The sequence below is a fragment of the Equus przewalskii genome, chromosome 20 (genome assembly GCF_037783145.1).
Source record: "Equus przewalskii isolate Varuska chromosome 20, EquPr2, whole genome shotgun sequence".
In the NCBI taxonomy this organism is placed as follows: Eukaryota; Metazoa; Chordata; class Mammalia; order Perissodactyla; family Equidae; genus Equus; species Equus przewalskii.
Genome location: NC_091850.1, coordinates 57,078,254 through 57,104,031, shown reverse-complemented (window position 1 = coordinate 57,104,031; position 25,778 = coordinate 57,078,254). Strand labels below are relative to the sequence as shown.

The following is a 25,778-nucleotide window of genomic DNA, read 5'->3' as shown; positions in this document are numbered from 1 at the left end:
AACTTCCAGTTAAACACAGCAGACTGACCAAGCTTGTTTACACAGTCCCTGCAAATATCTGCCAAAAAATAGGCAAAGATGAACAAGTACAAGCTCAAAAAGACATAGCCAGAGGGAAGAGGAGAGCAGATGAAAGCTTAACACAGTGTTAGAGGAAGGAAAACAGATGGCTGCAGAGCTCACAAAGCTGTCACTGAAGTGGCTGTGGAGAAGGACACTGAGCTGAGGGCAGCCATCTGCACAGACTGCTGGACCCAGGGCCGTGGCGGGCAGCAGGGGCAGGAGGGAGGGGTGAGGATGGGGAGGAGACATGCCGTTGAGCATGGGGGAGGTGGGTCAGGGTTCACGTGTGGAACATTTAGCTGACCCTGCAGAGCCAGCAGCCAGGCTCACCCACCTCACAGGAAGCAAGAAGGCTCTGACGTCAGGGCCCCAGAAATGTGGAGGGTCGGGTGGTGGTGGGAGGCGCCAGGCAGAAAAGAGGGCCCCTCAGGGGCAGTTATACTGAGTAACTTGGGCCCTTCTTGGAAGAGAGAAAGGGAATACTTCTTGTCAGAACTGACGAAGCTGTGGAAAGTAAGACACTAGGGCATTAGTGCAGGGTTAGACAAATTGACCAATGAAAGTGATCTGAGAGCCCAGAAACAGACTCACAAATGCCATGCACTGTCTTCCAATACATTGTGTTGACACACTGTGTTGAGCTTTGTTATGGGACAGAGGGGGCTGTGACATCAGTGGGGAAATGAGGGACTCTTCAATGAACAGAATTGGAAAAATGGAAATCCACATGGGAAACAATGAGTTTGGAGCCCTACCTCACATCACTCACTCAAATAAACTGTGACAGTGTAAGGACTCACCTGTCAAAATCAAACACTTAAAACTCCTAGTAGAAACTATAGATGGGTCTGTTTTATATCTTTTGGTGAAAGATTTATTAACCAAGACCTCAAAGCATTATCTATAAAATATCTGTAAATGTGCCTATATTGAAACGCATGGGTCTGGTTCATCAAATCTCACGTTAAATTAAACGCGGAGTCAAGCTGCACAGTGACACTCTGTCTGTACTTCACTCAACTGACAGGATCTGTATCAAGAAGGTAGAAATAACTCACATAAAGCTATAAGAAAAGCAGAAAGAGCCTAAGAGAAAAATGGGCTGAGGACATGAGCAAGTACTCCACATGAGGAAACTCATGCGGCTAATGTGCATTCAGCACCATTAATCATGAGGGGAATGCAGGGAGACCCCACAGTCGGCTGGCCGTCCGCACCCCACGACCTGCAGCTCCGAGTGTTGGAGAGGATGCGCATCAGTGGAATTTCTCACACGTGGTTGTGAGAGTGTAGACCGTACAACCGCTTTAGGAAGCAGTCTGGCTGAACGTTCACATACACAGCAATTCCACTCCTAGGAGTAGGCCTTGCACCCTACAAGAGGAGAGGTGTCAAGATGGGGCATGGCAGCAGCCGTGTGGCAGCAAAACCCTGGAAACCATCCCCATGCCCATCCTCAGCAGAGTGGATGGATAAATGTGGTATGGGGAGAAATGTTACAGAGAAAACAAAGTGGACACATTGACACAATTTAGTATCAAGTGAAAAAGGAGATTCCCCCAAAATCCCAAACCCCACACACAGGTGCTGTCCCTTCTGCAAGACAAAAAGTAGCCAATGTACTGCGTGTGGGCACTTTTCAGGAGCGTGGACAGTCTAAAGCACAATGTTCAACGGAAAACCAGAGTGAAGAGCGTGGTGGGTGCCAGGACTCCGAGGGGCCACATAGGCAGAGGGAGGCCTCAGGACCCTGCCCTTCTGGGTGGGGCTGCTTCTTTTGTTACCAAAAATAAGTAACTAGAATGCTCAGTAAATTAAAAGAGCAGGTCGTGCCCAGGTCAACGGTGAGTCTGTCCCCAGCCAAGGATTATGATCAATGCAATTCCGTGCACCAAGGTCCAAAACAAGTGTGTGTGGTGGGGAGGCCACTCCCATCGCCTGGGCATCACCCCGAGCCAGCCACTGGGCAGCAGTGCTCACGGCTCCTCATGCAGTCTGCACACACTTTCTCCTCTGGGAAATGGATATCAACGTCCCCTTAGTTCCTTGGGAAGAAATAGGGCCTCAGAGCGGTTTAAGAAACTTCCTCAAGGTTATAAAACCAGTAACGTCTCCACACTAGAATGGAAGCCAGGTCTGTCTGATGCCAAAGTCCAAGTGCACTTTATGGTGCCAGTTAGTTTTCCAACCACTCGGCTCAGAGCAGCAGGCCTTGGAGCCACCTGCAGAGGGGCGAGCCCAGGGCTGCAGGATCAGACGCAGGTTCCGGACTGAGCCTGCGGCTGAGAGAAGGTCACGGGCCGGCTCTGGGGGTGTGGACCAGCCACCGGCATCAGACTCTCAGGGAATGTGGCAGTGGGGTTAAGGGCCAGGGTCTGACTGCCAGTGGTCAGGATGGGGCTCTCCTAAACGGAGTGCAGGATGAAGCCTAGACTTCAAGTGCATCCTTCTGAGTCTCTGCTGCTGCGGAAGCGAAATTGGGCCGCAGGTCTGAAAGAGACGGGAAGTCAAGCACTGCAGGCTCCCCTCGCGGCATGAGTCACTCTGGCAGGGAGCGCCCCGGAGGTCTGTGCAGACCTGTGCGCCCTTCGGCCCCATGGCAGTCTCGGCTTCCGCTCTCCCTTCGACAGTCTCTACACTCACCTGCTCACCAGGCTGTTCCACCTGAGCCTCTGCCCCTCGTGCACCTCTGCCTGGGCCGCCCGGTCCTGCCCACATCCCGTCCCAGGTGTCGTCAGCACTTCTCAGCCATGTGCCTCGTCTGCTGGCTTCCTCGCTCAGTTTGCCTTTGGCCTCTGCGTGTGTCTCACACGCACACTCACATGCTCTATTTTTTGACTATGCGTTACACGCACCATCTTTATTCCCCGTCTGTTTCCTACACACACAGTTATTCCCCAACATTCTATCATGAAAAATTCTGAACATACAGAAAAGTCAGAGGGATTGTCAGAGAAGCTCCGTGCCGTTACTGGCGTGTTGTCCTGCGTCCCTCACCACATAACAGCCCAGCACGTTCCGTTCAGAGCTGGCTGCAGACAGCAGCGCACTTCGCCGAGCGTGCATGAGGCTTCAGCTTTAGTAGCAACCCGTTTCTGCACTTTATCTGCTTCTGTCACACACACGTCCCACAGTCACGGGTATTTCCTGTCCCTCACTCTTTCTTCTATTCCCCGCTCACCTTTGTTGCATTTGAGTAGCATTCTGGGCACAGTGAATGCTTAACTCAGTCGAGCAAGCCGTCCAGAGTCTCCCGTCCACCTCATTTTGGAGGGAGCCTCAGACCCGACTTTGGGCCCCCAGCCCTGCACGCAGACTCCGCGGCTGCTGCCCGTGCTCACCTTCAGCGTCCAAGCACCCTCCTGGGCGCCCTCTGGGGCGACGACAGCGGTGGAACTCAGACTTGAAGACAGAAACAGCGGTGGTGGCGGCAGGAACTCCTTCCGCTTCACTCTGCTAGGGAGGGCGGGAACGAAGAGACACGTCAACACAGAAGGCCCTCGCTGTGGGGTGAGTGCCCAGGGCGCTGCGAGGGCTGCGAAGTGCCACAGAATGTCCCGTCACGTGGTTCCCTCGTGTTGGCACAATCTCAGGAACAGGCCAGGCCGCTCCTGGGGAGCTCTGTGAGCACTTGAGAGCTTACTGTACAGCAAACAGGCGTGAGACTCATGTGGGAGAGACCCTCACGCCTGTCGGGGGTGGTGCAAAGGCGTGCTCTACCCGCCAAAGGAAAATCAGAACCAGCCACGTGGTGGATCTTAGCCGAGTGCAATGCCTTTAAAATCAGATAAGTAGCAGCCTCATGTGTGATGGACCCTACTCTCTTATTCGTATTTTCAGTCCATGTGGTCAATTTCTATACAACCATTCAACAGATAAATAGACCAGAAGAAATTCTCCCAATGAGTTAGTCTGACAGCTGCCACTGGGAAGAGACGTTTGATAAAGTCCTACACAACGTTTTCCACGAAAATGTGCCTGTGATTAACATCATCACAGACCAAGGCACTAACTGAGTGGACACGTTTTCCGTCAGCATGGTGTAGACGGACAAAGGCCCTGCTCTCCAGGACCTGCTAGAGTAGGTGTGGCCCAAAGAGCGAGGCTGTGAGTGGTTGTCTAAAGCACCAATTTGACCAACTGGATCCAAACTATTAGATTACCCCAGAAATACTTTCCGCAATTACAAAAGGACTAATAGTATTTTATTGCCCAGTGTATCTATAAGATTTATGGACTCACACAGCGTTAGTGTAATCCTGACCTCATAACCAGCCCTTTAATTAAACAAGGTTAGCTCGTTTTCTTGTTGGAGAAGTAAAGTCAATCCATGGAAAGTGAAAGAATATCCCCACAAAGAGGAATATAGTACATTTCAAGGATGGAATAGTTTATACTCAATAACATCACATCATATTTTTTCTTTTAACTGAACAATGTTCAAAATCTATAGAGTTTAAAGAACCAGTCTCCTGACAAGCTGTACAGTGAGTTGCTTTGTCCCCTAGGGCTGCAGAATGAAGCGACAGTGACGCCCCCCAAGAACCCAGGCCCCCTATTCTCAGGCCCAGAACGCGGGAGCTTCCCACAGGAAGATTTTGTTTGGGGGTGGAGCTTCCTGAGCAAGACTCGCCAGAGTGTGGGCTGGCACTTCCTGCCCCTCGCTCACCAGGGGAGACTGACTTCCGGGTTGTAACTGTCTCCTTGTGGGGCTATGATGCTGGGGAAACAGCATGGGTCCCTCACACAGTAATGTCATGCAAGTTGTCCGTTGATATGTTGTTGGGGGAATAAAAAAGGAAGCTTCAGACTAATGTGTGTGGTATAATAACTTTTCAATGTGGGTGAACTTTTTGTACTTGCATGGGGAAAACACCTGTGGCTCCACCCTCTGTGTTAAAGCAGTACTCTTGAGGTGGAAGTCCAGGAGAGAAGCGGAGAATATTTTTATTTATATGCTGCTACCGTATTTAAGAGCTACCTGAGCAGGCATCACAGCTATGAGCTTTGAAAAGACAGCAGGCATTACAGACTACCCCCCACTCCGTCTACAGTTGCCCCGCGATCCAGGGCTGCTGGGTTGGAGTGAGTAAGACCAGCTTGGTGCACTGAGTCATCATGACGCAGGATGCCCCAGGCGCCATTATGAGTCAGGGGTCTCGGGGGTCCCCAGAGGAACCCTGAGCAGTTCGCACAACCAGGCTGTGTGGGTCCGTCTTCCGAGCAAGAGACGGGCGCCTCCCTCGCACCCCCTCCCTGACTTCTGTCCCTGTCTCTGGGCTTGGCCTCCCAGTCCCCGTCCCCAGCGTGGCCATCTGACTCCTCTGTCAGCAGAATGGGCTTCATGGTCACGGCACGGGCCCAGCAGGGAGCCCGGGCCACGACAGCAGCGGCCAGTGGGCTGTTCTGTGCTGGGTGGGGGCAGGACGCTTCCGTGTGGGACCCAGCGCAGCCTCCCCGACACCTGCTCAGCAGTTAGTGGACCCTCAGGGAGAGGGCGAGGGCAGGGGGACCTGGAAGGGAGGGGCATGTGTGTGTGTGTTTCCCTGGGATGGTTCAATACATGCTTTTTCCTTTTGTATTATAATTCTAAAATTGTAACAAATGGCTCTAGATGAAAAGTTATTGAGGTCAGAGGGTAAGGATGCAGTACCCAAACACTTAAAACAGAGGAGAATGTTTTCTAGGAGTACTCTGTCAATGACCCAGGTACCGTGCTCACTGTGTGCTCAGGTAGATAGTGCAGAGAACAGAGAATGGATAACTTACTTTACTGTTGTGAGTATAGCTCTTTGACAATATTCTACGAGAAGACAGCTTTTCAGGGCTGCACGCAGTTTCTCACGGGGACAGAGTGCGCTCTGTAAACTGTGTGCTTGAAACTGGATCGCCATCTTTCTACCCTTCCTGCCTTTGTGAATTGAAGGTGAAAAGACCTGTGTGCTTGGGGTCGGCCTGTGGGCGCCGATTCTGCGTCAGGCCTGTCGTCAGCGAACGTATCTACTAAGCGGCTACTTGACTCAAGAACGAGTCAAAAGGACAAGCCCTGACTTAACCCAACACTATTACAAACCATTAAACGGGCAGCCAGCCTGGTAATGCTACACACGTTCACAGAAGAGAAAAGAGATGAGCATCACTTATATCTGTGCATTAGTTCGGATGTTAGTTGTGAAAATGTAGAGAAGAAATATTATAACTTTTCAGGGACTCTAAGTGCAATAAGCTACATGAATGGCTATCAGTGTCAATAATGTTACCTGAAATGATTTATTTTCTATTATGCCTTCACAGTCTTTTAAAATATCCCATTCTAGGTGAGTTATTTTCCTAAGTAATTCTAGTTGAGATGAGTGGACAGCTGTGTGTCGGACGGATAAAGCAACTCCAGGGAGCTCAGGAACTTACCCAAGAGCAGGTGTTCTCGGTCGGCTGTCTGCTTCCTGTGAGGGTGCAAACAATAATGCACAAAATGAAGAAGGAAGGAGCTGTTGACGCAGAGCTTATTCTTAAACAAAATGCAAGTCCATTATTGGTCAGTTTCGAGTGATGGTACCCCAGGGGCTCCTGGGTCCGGGAGAAAGGATCTCTGGTGGGACAGTATCCTTCTCCCACTCCTTGTGCTCTTATGGCCTGAATTTGTCCCCTCCAATTTCATATGTCGAAGTCCTAACCCCTCGTAACTGAGAACGTGGTGGCATTTGGAGACAGAGCCTTTAAAGAGGAGATGAATGTTAAATGAGGTCACTAGGGTGGGCCCTAACCCGACAGGACTGGTGTCCTCATACAAAGAGGAGATTAGGACGAAGGTACATGCAGAGGGATGACCACGGGAAGATGTGGTGGAGATGGCCAAGGAGGAGGCCTCTGAAGAATCCAACCTTGGCCACACCTTGATCTCAAACTTCTGCCTCCAGAACTGTGAGAAAATAAATTTGTCGTTTAAGCCACCCAGCCTGTAGGACTTTGTTACGGCAGCTCGAGCAAAGACACACATCCTGTTACACATGCACAGGTTTTCATTTCTCTCTGGTGAGAACCCAGCAGTAAGAAGGCTGGGTCATGTGATAAGTATATATTTCACTTAAGATCCTGCCCCGCTGCTGGCTGACAAGGTGTCAATTTGCATTCCTATTTTAACCCCACCAGCTACTCTGCATCCTCACCAACACTTGGCATTGTTCGTCTTGTTCATTATAACCGTTCTAGTGAGTGTGTAGCGATCTGTGCTGGTTTCCGCCTCTGAGAAGCGGGGATAATACGATTACCTGTCTGTGAGGCTTTTTGCAAAGATTAAACGAGATAATCCACGTGCCAGCGCAGTTCCCGTCCTCTCCCATGTTCTCAAAGAGTTTGTGTACGGTTGTTATCATTTAAAAAAAGTTTGGTAGAACTCACCAGGGTAGTCACCAGGACCTGGGATTTTCCTTTTTTTATTTATTTAGTTGTGGCAATTTGTGTAAATTGACTGGAAAGGTAACTACTTTTCTTAAGCGAGAATGCGTTTTTCAGAATTAAGCATGGAAATGTCGAGACCCAAACCTATAATATTACTATTGTAGAGTTTGGAAGCCATCTGTCATATGTGGTATTTATGGTTTGAATGCAGAAGAGAATTTGTCCCGCAGTGGGTGAGCCCTCAGGGGCTGAAAGCTCTCCCCATACTCAGGAGGGGAGCTGGGCAGCGATACCTGAGCTTGGCCACTACAGTGGAAATAATAAAGATCTGTCTCAGAGAATTCTTAGCAGGATTACATGTGATGATGGATGACAAGTGTCTGTCACAAGTGAGTGAGTGGCAACAACAGAATCAGGGCTGCCTGGGATTCCTGAGACGGGGTGGTGGTAAGGTGACCGTGAGACTGCATGGTCACACGTTCTAGAGGTGCGGTCAGCAGCTGCACCTCATGGAGAAGAAGGCTGAGTGCGCCCACCTGGACAGACCAGCATAACTCGATGGGGTGCATAGTCAACACTTGCACACTTATTATTCCTTTGCTTTTTGAAAGCTGTCCCTGTCACTCTGATGGAACTGTCTATACACTTGTGCCCATGTGTGGCATCCACCACACAAGAAGGGATGGCAGGGGTAGGGTGCCGACAGATGCGGTACTTGTCACCACCACTGTTCTGCCTCCTGGAATGCAGCACCATCCTGGTCTTCCCCAGGAGCTGGCTCTGGCTGCAGCCCCATTTACGTAAGTTACTGGGTTCCCTCAACATGCATAAATGATGACAGGCTGGATGGCAGGAAGTGGCCGGGATGGGTCACGCATAATTGTGTTGCGTGGTTGAAGCTATGACTTTGTCAGGTACACCCAGTCCCCACTGAGGACCAGCCTCCAGTATCTCCAGCACGGACTCTCACTCCGGCCTCAGCTCTGGACGGCTCAGTAGTGAACTCACTGGTCCAGGTATGTCCCTCGTGGGTGGACCTTGTCCTCCCCACTGACCAGGGAGAGGATCAGGTGAGCCCTTCCACTGTGACGGTAAGTGGGTTGTTTGAGACCAGGAGGGACTCACAGATCCTACTACCAGAATCACTCTGGGTACATGTGAGGGGGGTGCAGACACGTGGAGCCAATGGCAGATGTCAGGGCACCTCACAGGGCACTCACGTGATGCTTCCTTAGAGTAACCCCCACTGTTGTAGCCAGCTATCTCTCTGTCACACACACGTATCCCACACTTAGAAATATTTTGTGTCACCCACTTTATTTTTCTTTTACTCCCCACCCACCATTGTTCCCGTTTGAGTAGCTTCCCTGAGAACACTGTAAATGCTTAAGACCAAACAAGCAAAGGAGAAAATACTGTCCAAACCTCAGTTCTCGGGGGAAGCCTTAGACCCAACCTTCGGCTCTCCCCCTGCATTTGAGGCTGGTGCCCAGCGGCTCTGCTCTTAACTTCAGCAACGACGAGGAGTTCTCTGGGTGTATGGTGACGACAAAGGACTGACTTGGGTCCTTAAGTGGAGGCGGGAGCTCCTCAGACTTCACCCTGGTGGGAGGGTGCAGGAGGAAGGAAAGACACAAGTCAGCAAGGAAGGACCTCACTTCGTGGGGGGTGCTCAGAATGGGCTACTGAAGGCTGCAAAGCATCACGCAAGGCTCATTGTCGTGGTTTTCGTTTTTTCTGTAGAACCTTGGAAACCAGAGGCTCTTGGGACGCTGTTTGACTGCTCTCGAGTTTCCTGCATGATGGGAAACCCCAGGGAAGGGAGCAGGGGAGGAGTCAACTGGGAGCGGGGCCAGAGAAGCAGTGAGAGAAGTCTGGACCAGCAGGTGGAGAGTGGTGCCACGTGCCCCCGCAGGTGCGGAGGAGAGCGCGGCCTGGAAAGGCCTTGGGTTTGGCAGGAAGGAGACTGAGGATTGCCAAGAGGACGGCGGGGAGAGGTCACGGCGTGAGTTGTGGTCTTCAGTAATTTGAACCGGAAGGCAGAAGACAGAGAACTTGGGAAGGAGCAGTCTTGGTTACCCTGCTTAGGCGGAGAGGGTATTGGGTGCCTAAAAACCTCAGGTCAAGGCAGGCGTGAAACCAAAGGCCCTCACTCCATCTCTCTCTGAGTGACCACAGGAGTCTCCTGACTGTCTTCCTGCCGTCTCGGGACAGCCACTGTCCACTCAGCTACCAGAGCCATTTTGGAAAGCATGGATCCTGCAGTGTTCCTTCACTGGTCAAGACCTTCCAACACCATGGGCGTCCTTACTGGTCCTCCAAGTTCAACCTCAGCATTCCTGGATTAGAATCCCTGGGACACTGGATAAAAACAGATTCCTGGGCCCCAAGTCAACCTACAGGATCAGCACCTCTGGGGAGATGGGAAGCGGCATTTTCACACAGCCCCTCCCAGGGCTTTGCATGGCTTGTCCCTCCAGATCTCACAGCCCGTGCTACTTCGCCCCCTCAAGGCCTCCGCTCCCCGCCCCCTCCTCAGATCACCGGATCAAAAACGCTTCCTGTCGTCACTTGCTCTCTCTTGACCTCAGTCTTCTTCACAACGTGTTCACAAGCTAAGATGTAATTATTGTGTGTATATTGGCTGATGGGATTTGTCTGTCTCATTCATCACATTTCCTGTGCTTGGAACAGTGCTTGGTACGTAAAAGTCACTCAACACAAATGTGTTTACAATTCCAGTCGACTATTGATAACGGTGCACAGAAACGATATGGCAGGCAGAATGCGGGTCTTCCGTCTCAGCCCATGGTGTCACATCTCTGAATGTCTCATTACACACCAAAAATACTTTACAGATGGAGTTAAGGTTACTAATCAGTGACCTTAGATAGGAGGTGTAGGGGGTTGAAATGTGTCCCCCCCCCACAAATTCTTGTCCCCCTGGAACCTCAGAATGTGATCTGAAGTTGAAATAGGGTCTTTGTAGATGAAATTAGTTATGGATGATCTTGAGATGAAGTCAGCCTGGGACTAAGGTGGGCCCTAAATCCAGTAACTGGTGTCTTTACAAAAGGAGGAGACAGCACAGGAACACTGGGGAGAGGTCATGTGAAGAGGGAGGCAGAGACTGGAGGGACGCTGCCAAAGCCACAGAATGCCAGGAGTCACCAGAATCTGGAAGAGGCAGAGAATCCGCTCCTAGAGCTCCCCAAGAGAGAGCGCAGCCCTTGCAAGACCTTGATTTTGGACCTCTGGCCTCCAAAACTGTGAGAGAACAGATCCCTGTTGTTTTAAGCTGCCCAGGATACGGTAATCTGTTGTGGCACCTCTAGGGAACGAATACAGGAGGATTATGCTGGATTACCCAAGTTGGCCCCCGAGCCTCTAAAAACAGAGAAATGAGGACGAACAGTTGAGAGAGTTTCAAGACTTGAGAAGGACGTAGGCTGCCACTGCTGACTTGAAGTGAGGGGGAAGGCGAAAAGCAGGACAAGAAAGGAATTCTGTCAACATCCCAAACGAGCTTGAAGAGGGAGCTTCACCAGAACCTCCAGCATGAATGAACCGTGGCGACACACGATTGCCGTCTTGCGGGATGCAGAGGACCCCATCTCATTCGACCCAGTTTCATTCACGGTGATTTCTGCCCCACGGAAACTGTCAGATGAGTGCTTTAAGCCACTGCGTGCTAACGTGCTACGCAGCAACAGAAAACCAACACAAGCCACTCGGTGGCCGTCAGCTGAGCAGAAACCCTTTAAAATTAGGTGAGATGCATCTTAGTGTGTGTGATCCTCTTCCCTATTCGTATTTTCATGCTATCCAAGTAATATTCCATAAGAGGTAAGCAGTCCAGGAGAAATACTCTTAAGAAATTGGTATGATAAGCACCACTATAAGACACTTTATAAAGTCCTACACAAAATTCTCCTGAAACAGGCACATGACAACATCATCATGCTCCACAGGCACTTACTGAGGGGATTTTTTCCATTGGCATGGGGTCACACGAGTTAGATATATTTCCTGATCTCTAGGAACTGAGTGCTGACCTGCTATAGCAGGCTTGGCCTGAAGAATAAGGCTGTGATTGGTTATCTAAAGTGCCTGCTTAGTCAACGGGATCCACACTATTCTCTTACCCTAGAAACATTTCCTGCAACAAAAAAGGACTAACGGTAATTTATTTCCTATTTCCTCTAGAGGATTTGTAACTTACATAATATTTTGATCACATTTTACACATTACTGGCCCTTTCATTAAATACTGTTAGCTCATCTTCCTGCTGGAGAAGCATAGACTGGATTGAAAACGAAAAACATTCCCGTAAAGATGAATACGATGCACCCCAAGGTGGAAGAGTAGCCTTAAAAGTCTCATCTTTTCGGGGGGCTGGCCCCGTGGCCGAGTGGCTAAGTTCACACGCTCCGCTGCAGGCGGCCCAGTGTTTCGTTGGTTCAAATCCTGGGTGCGGACATGGCACTGCTCATCAGACCACACTGAGGCAGCGTCCCACATACCACTAGAAGGACCCACAACGAAGAATATACAGCTATGTACCGGGGGGCTTTGGGGAGAAAAAGGAAAAAATAAAATCTTTAAAAAAAAAAAGTCTCATCTTTTTTTTTAATAGAATGAACTTTACAACACATGGGGTATAAAAAGTAGGCTCCTAAACATTGCATATGATCATTATTTTACAAAAGAAAATGTATGTATATAATGCACAGAAAAATTATTAAAAGACTTAAAAGATACAAATCAAAATTTCAGCAGTAGTTCTGGGTGGGTGGGGGACTCTGAGCGTCCTCCGTTTTTACCGGGAATTTTGTATTTCCAAAGTTTCTCTAATGAACATGCGCTGATTTGTCAATCCAAAGAAAAATTTGTAAGGTGAAGGTTTATCCTCTGGTTCCAGTTAGGTTTCTATCATTCTTGCCAGAAAAGGAGAAATGGGAAAATGTTCTCAGACTTCACTTAAAGGATCATAGTTAGACGATGGTTGGAAGTGAAATTCAAAATGGTTGGATTTACACAACAGTATTGCCAATCAGGTCTTGAAAGACGGCAAGTTGGAAGAAAAATTATTGGGTTGTTTGAAAGAGAATGACGTTTTGACGCTAAACTAGATGTACCGCTGCCTGTCACACTAAGGACAAAGCTAAGAAACTCTCGGCATTTGAGAAAGGGACCAACGGGGCATGACTCGCAAGATTGCCTTCATGACCAGGGAGCCCCTCTGCCCCTTGGGCTGCAGGATGCAGGGAGAGCCCAGGCATGCAGGCCCCCCTCTGTCCCTGAGCAAACTGGGCGGCTGCTCCGTGCCTTTGCATGGAGGGCGGGGCTCCGGGCCCCTCAGCAGGGGTGCGGCCTGTGCCCCAGGCGCCTCTTCCACCATGAGGAGAGGGGCTTCCACGACTTTTCTGTGCCTGGATGGGAGCGGGGATGCTGGGGAAGAGCACTGGTGGCCTCCCAAGTGAAGCTGTAAATTCAATGCAACGCCAATCCCAGACCCAGGTTTCTTAGAATGGACAAAACGATTTTAAAGTTTACATGGAAAAATGAATGTGTACGCATTGTTGAAAGTTTAGAAAAATGAAAAAAATCTTGAGAGGAATTTGTCTACCAGATAGCAAAAGGTAGCGAGAGGCCAGCCCTGGGTGGAGTGGTGAAGTTCGCAGGCTCCGCTTCAGCGGCCCCGAGTTTGCTGGTTGGGATCCTGGGTGTGGACCTAGCACCACTCATCAAGCCATGCTGTGGCGGCATCCCACATGGAAGAACTAGAAGGACTTACAACTAGGATACACGACCGTGCACGGGGGCTTTGGGGAGCGAAAAAAAGAGGAAGATTGGCAAGAGACGTCAGCTCAGGGCCAATCTCTCCTCACCAAAAAAATAATGATAATAATTTTAAAAATTAATTAAAAATTTGAGAAAAGTACATAAAAGGTAGCTAAATGAAGTGCTACAATAGAAACAGCACAGCTGGTGCAGGACACAGATGAATGCGACAGAAACAAGTGTCCAGACTTAATGTTGGTGGGAACTCTGGACATTAAAAAAGAGCCTTTGACTTTGATGGGGAAAGGTAGATTATTCAATAAATGAGGTGGCAACCAATAGTTACGTCATTGGGATAAAATAACCCTGACCCTATCTCACTGTACACAAAAACAAATTCAAGGTGGCTTGAAAATAAAAATGCAAAGTAGGCAAATAAAAGCTATGAACATATTGGAAAGACTACCAGAGGATATTTCTATAATCCTGAAGAAAGGAAGGCTCTTAAAGGTGAGACAAAAGAAAATTTTGACCAATTTGGCTTCAGAAAAATTTGTGACCTCTACATTGCAAAAGACACAATAAAGAAATATTTTTAATGATAGACTGGATGAAATATATTTGAAACACATGGAACAAAGAGTTCATTCATATCTTTAACAGGCAAAGACTTCTTAAAATTGATAAGAAATATACAAATGACTCACTATAAAAATGGGCAAAATATTTGAAACCCTAATTCACACAAGACAAATTGTACAATGTTCAAACAGATGAAACGATGTACATTCCCACTGGCATTAAGAGAAATGCACACAGAAACAATTGTTTTATTTGGATAAAACTAAATAGATTGTCAGTATTTTCTGCTGAAAAGTTTGAGAAAACTGATGGAAGTGCAAGTTACTCTAATCTTTTGGGCAAGGAATCATGAAGAACCTATGAAGATTTAAAATGCACAGGCCCTTTGACTTCTGGACATCCTACAGAAATAAAACCAATTGTTCCTGACAATACAGGCACAAAGATGCTTCTTGTAACTCTGTTTGCAAAACCCAAACCTGGCCATAAGCTCAGTGTCTATCACGGGATGGCCGACTAAATCATGGTATATCCATTCCATGGAAGAGTATGAAGTTCCTGATGAGAAGGAATGATGTCTACATGACATGTCATAAAAGTTGCCCACGATACATTGTTGGGGGTATAAAATAGGAAGCTGCAGACTGACATGCATGGTATAATTTGAACTACTTCCTCTCAGTTGTTTGTATATGGATAGCAAACAAAGGTGGAGGAGCTCACACACTCTACTGTTAAGATACTGCCCTGGAGGTCATATTGGGAGGGGAGATGGGGAATATTTATATGCTGCTACCGTATTTAAGAGCTACCTGAGCAGGCATCACAGCTATGAGCTTTGAAAAGACAGCAGGCATTACAGACTGCCCCCCACTCCGTCTACAGTTGCCCCGCGATCCAGGGCTGCTGGGTTGGAGTGAGTAAAACCAGCTTAGTGCACTGAGTCATCATGACGCAGGATGCCCCAGGCGCCATTATGAGTCAGGGGTCTCGGGGGTCCCCAGAGGAACCCTGAGCAGTTCGCACAACCAGGCTGTGTGGGTCCGTCTTCCGAGCAAGAGACGGGCGCCTCCCTCGCACCCCCTCCCTGACTTCTGTCCCTGTCTCTGGGCTTGGCCTCCCAGTCCCCGTCCCCAGCGTGGCCATCTGACTCCTCTGTCAGCAGAATGGGCTTCATGGTCACGGCACGGGCCCAGCAGGGAGCCCGGGCCACGACAGCAGCGGCCAGTGGGCTGTTCTGTGCTGGGTGGGGGCAGGACGCTTCCGTGTGGGACCCAGCGCAGCCTCCCCGACACCTGCTCAGCAGTTAGTGGACCCTCAGGGAGAGGGCGAGGGCAGGGGGACCTGGAAGGGAGGGGCATGTGTGTGTGTGTTTCCCTGGGATGGTTCAATACATGCTTTTTCCTTTTGTATTATAATTCTAAAATTGTAACAAATGCCTCTAGATGAAATTTGTTGTTAAAGGGTAGGAATGCAGTATCTAAATACGTTAATGTTTAAAACATTGAAAAATGTTTTCTAAAAGTAACCTTTGCTTCCAGTTCTATTGAGACGTACGTGACATATAACATCATATAAGGTTAAGGTGCACAACATAATCATTCAATGTTTGTATATACTATGAAATGATTACCACAATAAGTTTAGTTAATATCCATCACCTCACATAGTTACAATTTTTTTCCTTATAATGAAAACTTTTCTCTCTTAGCAACTTTCAAACATACAATCCAGTATTGTGAACTAGTCTTTTTTTTTTATATCAGAGAGGTAATATATGCACCTTGTGTTCTGAGGAAAATACAGTGGGGAACAAGAATTAAAAAATGTGCTTGTTGCTGTGGTTGCATTGCGTCTTCTTGAAAATGCCATATTGGAGTCCTGGTCCCCAGATCAGGGTGCAGACAAACTAATACAGATTTTGGTACAGGGAAGTGGGCTGCCGTTGTTACAAATATCTAAAAATGTGGAATTGACCTTGGAATTGGGTAATGAATAGAGGCTTAAAGAGTTTTGGGTGAATGATAGAAAAAGCCTAGATTGCCTTCAAAAGACTGTTGGTAGAAATACAGACATTAAAGGTGAGATTTCAGAAAGATTTCGGCGCTGTAGAGAAAGCTTCTATCATCTTAGAGAATTCAGGTATCATCATGAACAGAAAGTTGCTAGAACCATGAAAGGTCACGGTGCTTCTGGAAAGGTCTCAGATGGGACAAAAGGAAGGAAGGCCATCAGACTTCAGAGTTCTCCTGCAGGAAATAGGCCTGCGGAGCTTTCTGGCTGTGACATGCGTTATCCTTTAAGAGAAGGGAAAATGCTCCAAGATCAGGACCACCTCCTTGGTTCCAGAGGGTGAAGCCACCACCTCCATTCTCAAGGGCTGCTGTCTTTGTTAAGCAGAATTGGCGCTCAAGATGAACCAGACAGCATGAAGGTGCCTGATGGTGACTCTCACGGTTTTGTCCGGCAAAGTGAATGATTAGAGGACTTGGGGCTGAAAAAGTCTCAACTGATTCTCAAGTTTTAAATGGGTAAGAAACCCAGCTTCCTGGCTGGAGCTGGGCGTGGTAGGGCCATTAACCGGGTGGCCTGGTGACAGCACAGGGCATCAAGCCAAAGAAGAGTATTCTCAGGACAAAATCTGAGCAATTTGCCCTGCTGGGTTTCAGATTTGCTTGGGACTGGTGACCCTTTCTTCCTTTGGAATGGGAATGTCTATCCTATGCCTGTCCTCTCAGTATATTTTGGAAGCAAATAACTTGCCTGGTTTCACAGGTTCACAGATAGAGAGAGATTTTGTCCAGGATGAATCATATCCTGAGTCTCAGCCATCACTGATTTGGATGACTTAGATGATCAGATTTGGGACTTTGAGTTGATGCTTGCATTGGGGGAAGCTGTGATGAGGTGCATTATGCTGCACGTGGGAAGGACATGGATTTTGAAGGGCCAGAGGGCAGCCTGCTATGGGTTAAATTGTGTCCCTTCAAAAAAGATATATTGGAACCCGAACCCTTAGGACCTCAAAATGTGACCTTGTTTGGAGAGAGGGTCTTTCAGAAGCAATGAAGTTAAAATGAGGTCGTTAGAGTGGGCACTAATCCCAATATGAATGGTAGCCTTATGAAAAGAGGAAATGTGGACACACAGACAGACAGGCATAGAAGGAAGATGATGCAAAGAGACACAGAGTGATCCATGTCCACAAGCCAAGAAGGGAAGACTGGACCAGACCCTGCAGCCCTCAGAAGGAACAGCTCCTGCCAACGCCTCGATTCCAGACTTCCAGCCTCCAGAACAGTGAGACAACACATTTCTATCTTTTAAGCCACCTCTTTTGTGGTATTTTGTTACGGCAGCTCTAGCAAACTAAAGCACTCACCGTAACACTGTGAGCATATTTCTTGTTTCTGGATATTCTAGGAGATGATTTTTCATGGCCGCAAACAGTTTCATCACGGAGACAGAGCACACTTTTAAAAATGTGCACTTACTGTGGATCACGGCCTTTATAATGGACCACTCTCAGCTCTTGTGATTTTGAAGGTGAAAGGTCATGTGCACTGTGTGTGCACACGTGCTTGTGTGCAGTGTTCCAGGGGCAGAGCTGTCACCTACTTAGTGTCTACTTGACTCAAACGGACTCAAAATGAGTAAGCCTGACTCTCAGGAGCTTAATCAAAATAAAATATTATTAGAGACCATGAAAAGGACGTTCAGACTCAACTTCGCACATGTTCTCAGACTGAAAAAAAATAAATGAGCATTGACTCATTTCTGCAGATTAGTTCAGATGTTAGTTGTAAAGAAGGGAGAGAAGAATTATCGTAGTTTTTGCAAGTAGGATAAGTGAAAATGAGATACATGAATGGCTATAAATGTTAATAAAGTTAAATGGAACAATTTTATTTTCTATTGTATCATATTATTTAAAAATATCCCATCACAGATCAATTATTTTCCAAAGTAATTTGACTTAAGAAGAGAATATAGCTATTTTTCAGACAGCGAAAACAACTCTAGTAAGCACAGAACTTACCCAGAAGCGGATGAATTTGGGTCGACAACTGTTTGCTGTGGGGGAAAATGAAAATTAATAAAACAGAAAAAGAAATTTGATATTGAGGTTAATCTTTCAGAAAATTCAAGTCCGTTACTAGTCAGTTTTAAGTCATGGTATCTCAGGGAATCCTTAGGCCTGGGAAAGGACCTCACTGGTGGGAAAGCCCACTTCTTCCCAAACCCTGTTACAGGCACAAAGGTGTTTTCATGTCTCATTGGTAAGAACCCAGGAGTGGGAAGCTGGGTAAAATGCTAAGAATGTATTTAAGTTTTTAAGAAAATGCCAAACTGCTTTCCAAGGTGACGTCACTTTAAATTCTCATTTTAGGGGACGGCCCCGTGGCCAAGTGGTTAAGTTCGGCGTTCCCCTTTGGAGGCCCGGGGTTTCACCAGCTAGGATCCTGGGCGCAGACATGGCACTGCTCGTCAGGCCACGCTGAGGCGGCGTCCCACATAGCACAACCAGAAGGACCTACAACTAGAATAGACAACTATGCACTGGGGGGCTTTGGGGAGAAGAAGAAGAAGAAAAGAAGATTGGCAACAGATGTCAGCTCAGCTGCCAATCGGTAAAAAAATACATTCCCATTTTACTTTCAGCTACCAACATATGAGCCTTCCCTTCCTCCACATTTTCACCAACACTTGGTATTGTCAGTCTTTTTGCTTTTAGCCATTCTGATGGGTGTGTAGTGGTATCCTATTGTGGATTGAATCTGCACTCCCCTAATGTTGAAGGCTGTGGCCATCTCTTCATGTGCTTATTGGCCGCCCACAGAGCCTCCTCGGTGAACAGTTTGTTATAACAGGGCTGTTTTCCTTACTGAGATTTGAAAGTTCTTTATATATTCTGAGTACAGTTATAGGGTTTGCAAATATTTATTCTGGCCTGTGGCTTATATTTTTATTTTTGTAATGGTCACTTTTGAAGAGCGGATGCTTTTAATTTTGATGAAGTACAATTTCTCATTTTTTTCTTTAATAGTGCTTTTGGTGTCATGTTAAAGAAAACTGTCTAACTCAAGATCATGAAGATTTTATTCTTTCTTCCTAAAGTGTTATAGTTTAGCTCTTAGATGTCAGTCTATGATCAATTTTGAGTTCTTTTTTGTGTATGGTGTGAAGAAAGGCGTTAAGGGGTTTTTTCTTCCTTTTTTTTTTTTTTGCATATAGTTATTTAATTGTTCCAATACCGTTTATTGAAAATACTCTTATTTCTCCTCTTTGAAATGCTTTGGCACCTTTGTTTAAAATCCATTGATCAGAAATGTAAAAGTTTTATTTCTGGAGTTTCTGCTCTGTTCTATTGATCTATATGTCGTCCTTATGCCAGTCCCACACTGCCTTGATTACTGTGGCTTTAGATTAAATTTTGCAGTCAGATTGTGGAAGTCCTCCAATTCTGTTCCTCTTTTTCTAAATTATTTTGGCCACTTGAAGTCCTCTGAATTTCCATATACATTTTAGGATCAGCTTGCTATTTCCTTAAAGAAAAAGCTTGCTGGCTTGGTGGGAATTCAAAAGAGATCAGGGTAAGTCTGTAGATAAACTTGGGGCAAATTTTCCATCATGGCAATATTGAGTGTTCCAGTCCACGAATATCGTAAATCTTTCCATTTATTTGGATCGTGTTTAATTTCTCTCAGCAATGGTTTGTAGCTTTAAGCATACAGATTTTGCACTCGTTTTGTTATTTTATTATTTTTGGTGCTGTTGTGAATGGAATAGTTTTCTTAATACCATTTTCAGTTTCTTCATTGCTAGTATACAGAAATATAGTTGACTTTTTGTATTGATTTTTATATGCTACTGCCTTGCTAATCTATTTGATTAGTTCTACTAGCTTTCTTGCAAATTTGTTAGGATCATGTTTCATGCAGAAACATACAGTTTCCCTTTCAAATCCATATGCCTTCAATTTATATTTCTTGCTTTAGTGCACCAACTGGAACTTTATTAAAATGTTGAAATAGAAGTTCGGAGTGGGCATTCTTGCCTTGGTCCCAGTCCTAAGGGGAAAGCATTCAGTATGAATTAGTTTTAAGTTTCATCTGTGCTCTTTATCAGATTGGGGATTTTTTTTCTACATTATGAAACTTTTTAATCATAGATAGATGCGTTATCATGTTAAATGCTTTTTTCTGATTGATGTGCTCATATGTTTATTGTACTTTATTTTATTAATATGCTTATTACATTAATCTAGTTTCAGACATTAAATCAACCTTGCATTCCTGGAATAAACCTCACTTAGTCACAACGTATAATCCTGCATATATGTGACTGCATTTGGTTTGCTAATATTTCGTTAATGATATTTGCCTGCAGATTCATGAGTGGTATCGGCTTATGATATTCTTCCTTTGGGATGACATCGTCTGGCCTGGCAGAATGAGTTGGGAAGTGTTACTTCCCCTTCTATTTTCTGAAAGAGTTTGTGCGTGATTGGTATTATTTTTCTTAAAGTATTAGGTAGAATTTACCAATGAAGCCATCAGGGCCTGGAACTTTCTTTCTGGGGAATTTTAAATTAGTTCAGTGTGTCTACTTGTTTTATGTCTATTTGAATTTTCTATTCCTTCTTGAACCGGTTTTGGTAATGTGTATCAAGTCAGTAGAATGATAAATCTCTTTCTTAAGTAATAAAGCATATTTCAACCTTGGAACATTTATAATTAAGTAAAGAAAAGTTTAAGAGACCCAAACCCATAATGTCACTACTTTTGCATTACAGAGCCATCTCTGTGCGTTTGACGTTTTATGTTCCTGAATACTGAAGAGAATTTGTCCTGCTAGGTGTGGGGGGAAAGGCTTCAGCTCTCAGAGCCCGAAAGATCGGCCTGCACTTAGAGAGGAGCTGGGCCTCAGTGCCTGCTGTTGGCCACTGAGTAGAAACAATGAAGCTGCGTCTGGAGAATCTGTAGTGGGACTTGACGCAATGGTCACTGACGAGTGTCTCTCAGGGTGGCGGCTGCGCGGTCAGGGCTGGCAGCAGGTGTTGCATGGGACTGGCCCAGGCAAATCGGAACACAGGATCACCCGGGTTTCATGGTAGCAAAGAAAAACCCACGGCCACTTGTTTGTAGCGTGGAGTGAGGATCACCTTTGGCGGCTCAGTCTTGTGGGGGCAGGCTGGAGGCACGACAGGTTCCACTAAACGTGTCTCCAAACTTTTAGGACAGGTGCAAGCAAGGAAAAAGCCTTTGCTGACAATGTCACTGTGACTAAAGGTGGGTGCCAACCTCCTCCCTAGTTCTAAATTATTATGAGGAGGTCTCTCTCTGATGCCCTGCAGAGATTGCAGAGAGATGAAGCCCCTCCCTCAGAGGAAATGAAGTCACTGTAACCTTCAGAAATCAGCAGAGTCGCAAACTCTGCTTAAAAATTGCCCACCAGAAATCCCCAGGCAGCTGACCTCCGGAGCAGCTGCAGAAGTGGGTGGGCCTAAAAGGAGTCAGCCCTGCTGGCTTGATCCTGTGAGGAGCGGACACAGAAATGGTATAACACACACATGCACAGACACAACTGCACACCCACAGCACACCAAACACACTCACACACACACACACACACACACAGAACACACAATACAAGCCTCACGGTCAAGAATACTTTCTGCCCCTCACTTTTTCTTTTATTTCCCACCTGCCTTTGCTCCCATTTGAGTAGCATCCCTGGGTACTACAGAAACGCTTCAAAGCAGCCAAACAAGCAGTTCCCAACATTGTTCTAGCCTCATTCCTGGCGGGGCCCTAGACCCCACATTTGGCTTTCACTCTGGCGGCTCTGGGCTTACCTTTGGCGGCGAGGATTTCTTTGGGTGTACGGTGCTTAAGGAGCATATGTTCTGGCACCAAGGAAACCTCAGGAACTGCTTGTGCTTCCCTTTGCTAGGACGGGGCAGGAGCAAGGAAAGAGTGTGTCAGCAAGGAAGAACTTCCTTTGGGCAGTGAGCTCACAGAGGGCCGATGAAGCCTGCAAAGCATCCTACAAGCGCCATTATTGTGGTTTCTGCCCTGTCGGCAGAACCTCAGAGGCCGGCAGCCCCTAGGAGGCTGTTTGAGGGCTCCTGAGTTGGTTGCACCCTGTGAAACGCCCTGCAGCAGCTCCACGTGCAAAGGACCATGACTGCCTGCCGGTGGGATGCCAAGGAGAGGGGCTTCTCGCTGAGCACCCCACACTGGACCACTGCAGCCACACGTCTGTGGGTGCAGCAGTGAATCAGCAGGGCTCACTGACAAATGGACAGGATGATGTGCCTTGGCGCCCACAACATTCCCACTTGGTGGCAATTCCTTGCAGCAGCTCTAGGAAACTAACACAGGAGGAGTCTCCTGGCTTATCCAGGTCCAGTGTAGTCACATGAACTTCTAAAAACTGAGATATAAGGAAGAAGAGGAAGTCAGAGAGTTCTGGAGCATGAGAAGGACTTGACCCACCACCACTGACTCAAAGACCGAGGGAGCAGCATGGAAAGCAGGAGAAAGCAATAAATTCAGTCAACATCTAAATAAGCTCAGAAACCAATTCTTCCCTACAGTTTCCAGAAAGGAATGCTGACCTGGTGAACGCTGCCTGCTGCCTGTGAGGCATTAAGCAGGGACCCCGCTGAGCTTGTTCAGGCTCGTGACCCATGGACACTGAGCGAGAATGTCTTGTTTAAGGCACTCGATTTGTGGGAATTTCCTACGTAGCAACTGAAAACTAATACAAGCCGCTTGAGGGACATTATCTGGTAGAACTCCTTTAAAATTACGCAAGAAGGATCTTCAGATGTGTGATCCTACGCCCTATTCATGTTTCCATCTTATCTGGTCAATTTCTATACATCTGTTCCATACAATGTTCCAGAACAGACAAATGGTCCAGAAGAAACTCTCCCAATAAATTGGTCTGATAACCACTACTAGAGAGAGACCCCCTCAAGTTCCACACAAAGTTTTCCCCCAAAAGGTGTCTGCGACTAACATCAGCTCACTCCACAGGCTCTTACCGAGGGAATCTTCCTTCCTTGCATTAGCTTAGCGTCCTGCGATTTAAACACATTCCCTGACTCCTAGGAGCTGAGACTCTGACGTGCTACAGCAGGCTTTGTGTGTCTACTTAATCGACCAGCAGGTTGCCTACGCTAGGTTACCCTGGCAACGCTTCTGCAACAAAGGCCCTTGGTGTCGTCTGCCCCTTGCATCGGGAGGGTTTGTAACCTGCACGGTGCTACATCCTGCTTTCCGCACAACTGTGCCTTTCAGTAAACAAGCTTAGCTCGTCTTCCTGTTGAAGTACAGACTAGATTGAAAATGAAAAATAATTTTCCAGAAATGAGGAATATGGTACATCCCAAAGATGGAATAATTTATATTCATAAAAATCATGTTTTTGTTTTAACAGACACTGTTCACAATAAATGGAGTTTTTAAAAAGGCTTCTAAAGAGTTGTACTTTACATTTTTATGAAACAAAACATTATATAATGCATTATGTATATAATGTATGTTATTTCCTTCATAATAAGAATAATATTAAAAAGGAAGACTTGGAAGATACTAATCAAAACGCCAGCAGTGGCTGTCGGTGGGTGGGGAACTATAAAGTGATGTTCATTCCTGCAATGGGAATTTTTGCTGTTTCCAAAGTTTTTATAATGAATGTGCACTGACTAGTCAATCTGAAAACACTAGGTTTTGGTCTTTGTTTGGCTTTAGAGTGTAAGTTTGCTGACCTAGTTCCAGTTAAGTCTGTCATTCTTGACAGGAAGGGATAAAAGAAAAGTGCTCTTAGATTGTATTTAAAGGATCATAGAGAATGCGTCAAAGTGAAATTCGAGTGACGTAAATTTTCACCACAGTCTTGCCAATCAGGTTTCTAAGGAAATAAGTTTAGTAGGAAAAATAGTGGGTCGTCTGAAAGGGAAGGACGTTTTCACACTAAACTCCACTCCTGATTGTTAAACTGAGCAAACTCGCAAGTCGGTCCAGCCGTTGAGAAGCGACTAACGGTGCGTTTCTCCTCAGCTTCCCTTTTCGGACTCATGGAGTCTCTCTGCCACGTGGTTGTAGGATGGTGAGATTTGAGCCCCCCAGGAACCCGGCCCCATCCTCCTGGCCCGGGAAAGCTGGAGCTGCCCTCAGCTGGTCTCGGCAAAGGGCGGGGCTTGGGGAGCGCAGCTTGGGAAGGGCTGGTGGCCGCTCTCCCAGCCCCTTGGTGCCCCAGGGGAGACTGGCTTCTGGTGTCCCTGTCGTGACTGCAGAGATGCGCAGCTGTGGGTGGGGACAGTGTTGGTCCCTCTCACATACAGGTGAATGTTTACTGTAACTCCAGTTCCAAATCCAGCTTTCTCGGAACTGCACAGAGCGGTTTTAAAGTTCATATGGAAAATAAGTGTGTGAAAGAACTGTCAAAAGTAATGAAAAACTCTCGAGAGGGATCCGCCTAGCAGATGTTGAAAGGCGGCTCAGTGAAACCTCATCAGTTAAACAGCACCGTGTGGCTGAAGGACACAGAGCAGTGAGGCAGACACCAGCATCCAGAAGCAGATCTGGGCCCAGTGCTTGTGGGAATCTGGGGTATCACAGAAGGGGCCTTTCGATTTGATGAGGAAAGAAGGATCGTTCATCAACAAGGCGGCGACCACAAGTCGCATTGCAACAAAATAACCTTGGCTCCTGTCTCAGTGAATATAAAAATAAATTCAAGATGGCTTGAAAATCAAAACGAAAGCAAATAAAGAAAGCAAATAAAAATTATGCAAATATTAGCAAACAATAGGGAGGATATTTGTTTAACCTTGGAGTAAAGAAGGCTTTTTAAAGCAAGACAGCGAAAACGAGAGGATAGCTATTTTCCAGACAGATAGAACAGCTCCAGTAAGATGACAACTCACCCACGCACAGACGGACTCAGGTCTTCATCTGCTTCCTGTGGGGGATGAATGAAAATTCACAAAGTGAAAAAAGGCTGCTGACACTGAGCTTATTTTTCGACAACGTTCAAATCAATTCTTAGTTGATCCTGAGCAATGGTGCCGCAGCATCCCCTGGGTCCTGGGAGAGGGTCTCACGGGGGGACACTGCCTTCGCCTCAACCCTTGTCACCTGCATAGGTTCGTTTTCCCTTCTCTTTGGTTAGAAGCCGGAATGGGAAGCTGGGTCAAATGATAAGAACATACTTAGCTTCTTAAGAAAATGCTACACTGCTCTCCAAACTGGCGTAATCTTACATCCCCACTGGCAACGGGGGAGCCTTCCATGTCCCCGGCTTCACCAGCACTTGGTATCGTAAGTCCTTGTGCTTTCAGCCCTTCTGACTGGTGTGCAGTGGTATCGTGTTGTGGTTTCAATTTACACTCCCTTAACGCTGAAGGCTGTTGACCACCTTTTCATGTGCTTATTTGCCGCCCATAGATCCTCCTGGCTGAACAGCTTGTTCAAATCTTTTGTCCCGTTTTAAAAACTGGGGTATTTTCCTCATAATTGAGTTTTGAAAATTCTTTATATATTCTGGATACAAGTATATGATTTGCAAATATTTTATTTCTGTCTCTGGCTTATATTTTCATTTTGTTAATGGTGCACTTCGAAGAGCAAATTTTTTTTAATTTGATGAGGAGCGGCTGCAGAAATGGGTGGGCCTAAAAGGAGTCAGCCCTGCTGGCTTGGTCCTGTGAGGAGTGAACTTAGAAACAGTGTAACACACACATGCACCCCACAAACCAAACACACTCACACACACACACACAAACATGCCCAGCATCACACACATCACGCGCACACTCACACACACAGACTCACAGGACCGAGCCAGTGCAGAAGCAGAGGGTTGTGGCTAAGAGGTCCCAGCCTCAGGGCAATCTCGGGCGTTGTCCCAGCCCTGGATGAACATGAGTGGTGAC

At 46.8% G+C, this 25,778-nt stretch overlaps 1 protein-coding gene across 5 annotated transcripts in view; it reads right to left on the bottom strand.

Annotated features, from left to right (window-relative positions):
- LOC103553587 (palmitoyltransferase ZDHHC11-like) overlaps positions 1 to 25,778 on the bottom strand; it is a 62,330-nt gene that overhangs the window by 11,337 nt on the left and 25,215 nt on the right. For 2 of the 5 annotated variants that reach the window (XR_011530503.1, XR_011530504.1), the window contains 6 exons: positions 24,771 to 24,805; positions 21,687 to 21,780; positions 17,868 to 17,902; positions 8,887 to 9,063; positions 6,472 to 6,506; positions 3,405 to 3,519 (listed from right to left, as the gene is read on the bottom strand). Coding sequence is in view for 3 of the 5 variants with exons in the window: in XM_070587299.1 (XP_070443400.1) it covers positions 8,907 to 9,063; positions 17,868 to 17,902; positions 21,687 to 21,780; positions 24,771 to 24,805 (321 nt within the window). In the remaining 2 variants the exon portion in view is untranslated. Of the gene's footprint in view, positions 1 to 3,404; positions 3,520 to 6,471; positions 6,507 to 6,666; positions 6,778 to 8,759; positions 9,064 to 17,867; positions 17,903 to 21,686; positions 21,781 to 24,770; positions 24,806 to 25,778 lie in introns of those variants that run through there. The other 3 variants (XM_070587298.1, XM_070587300.1, XM_070587299.1) reach the window with 2 other exon arrangements.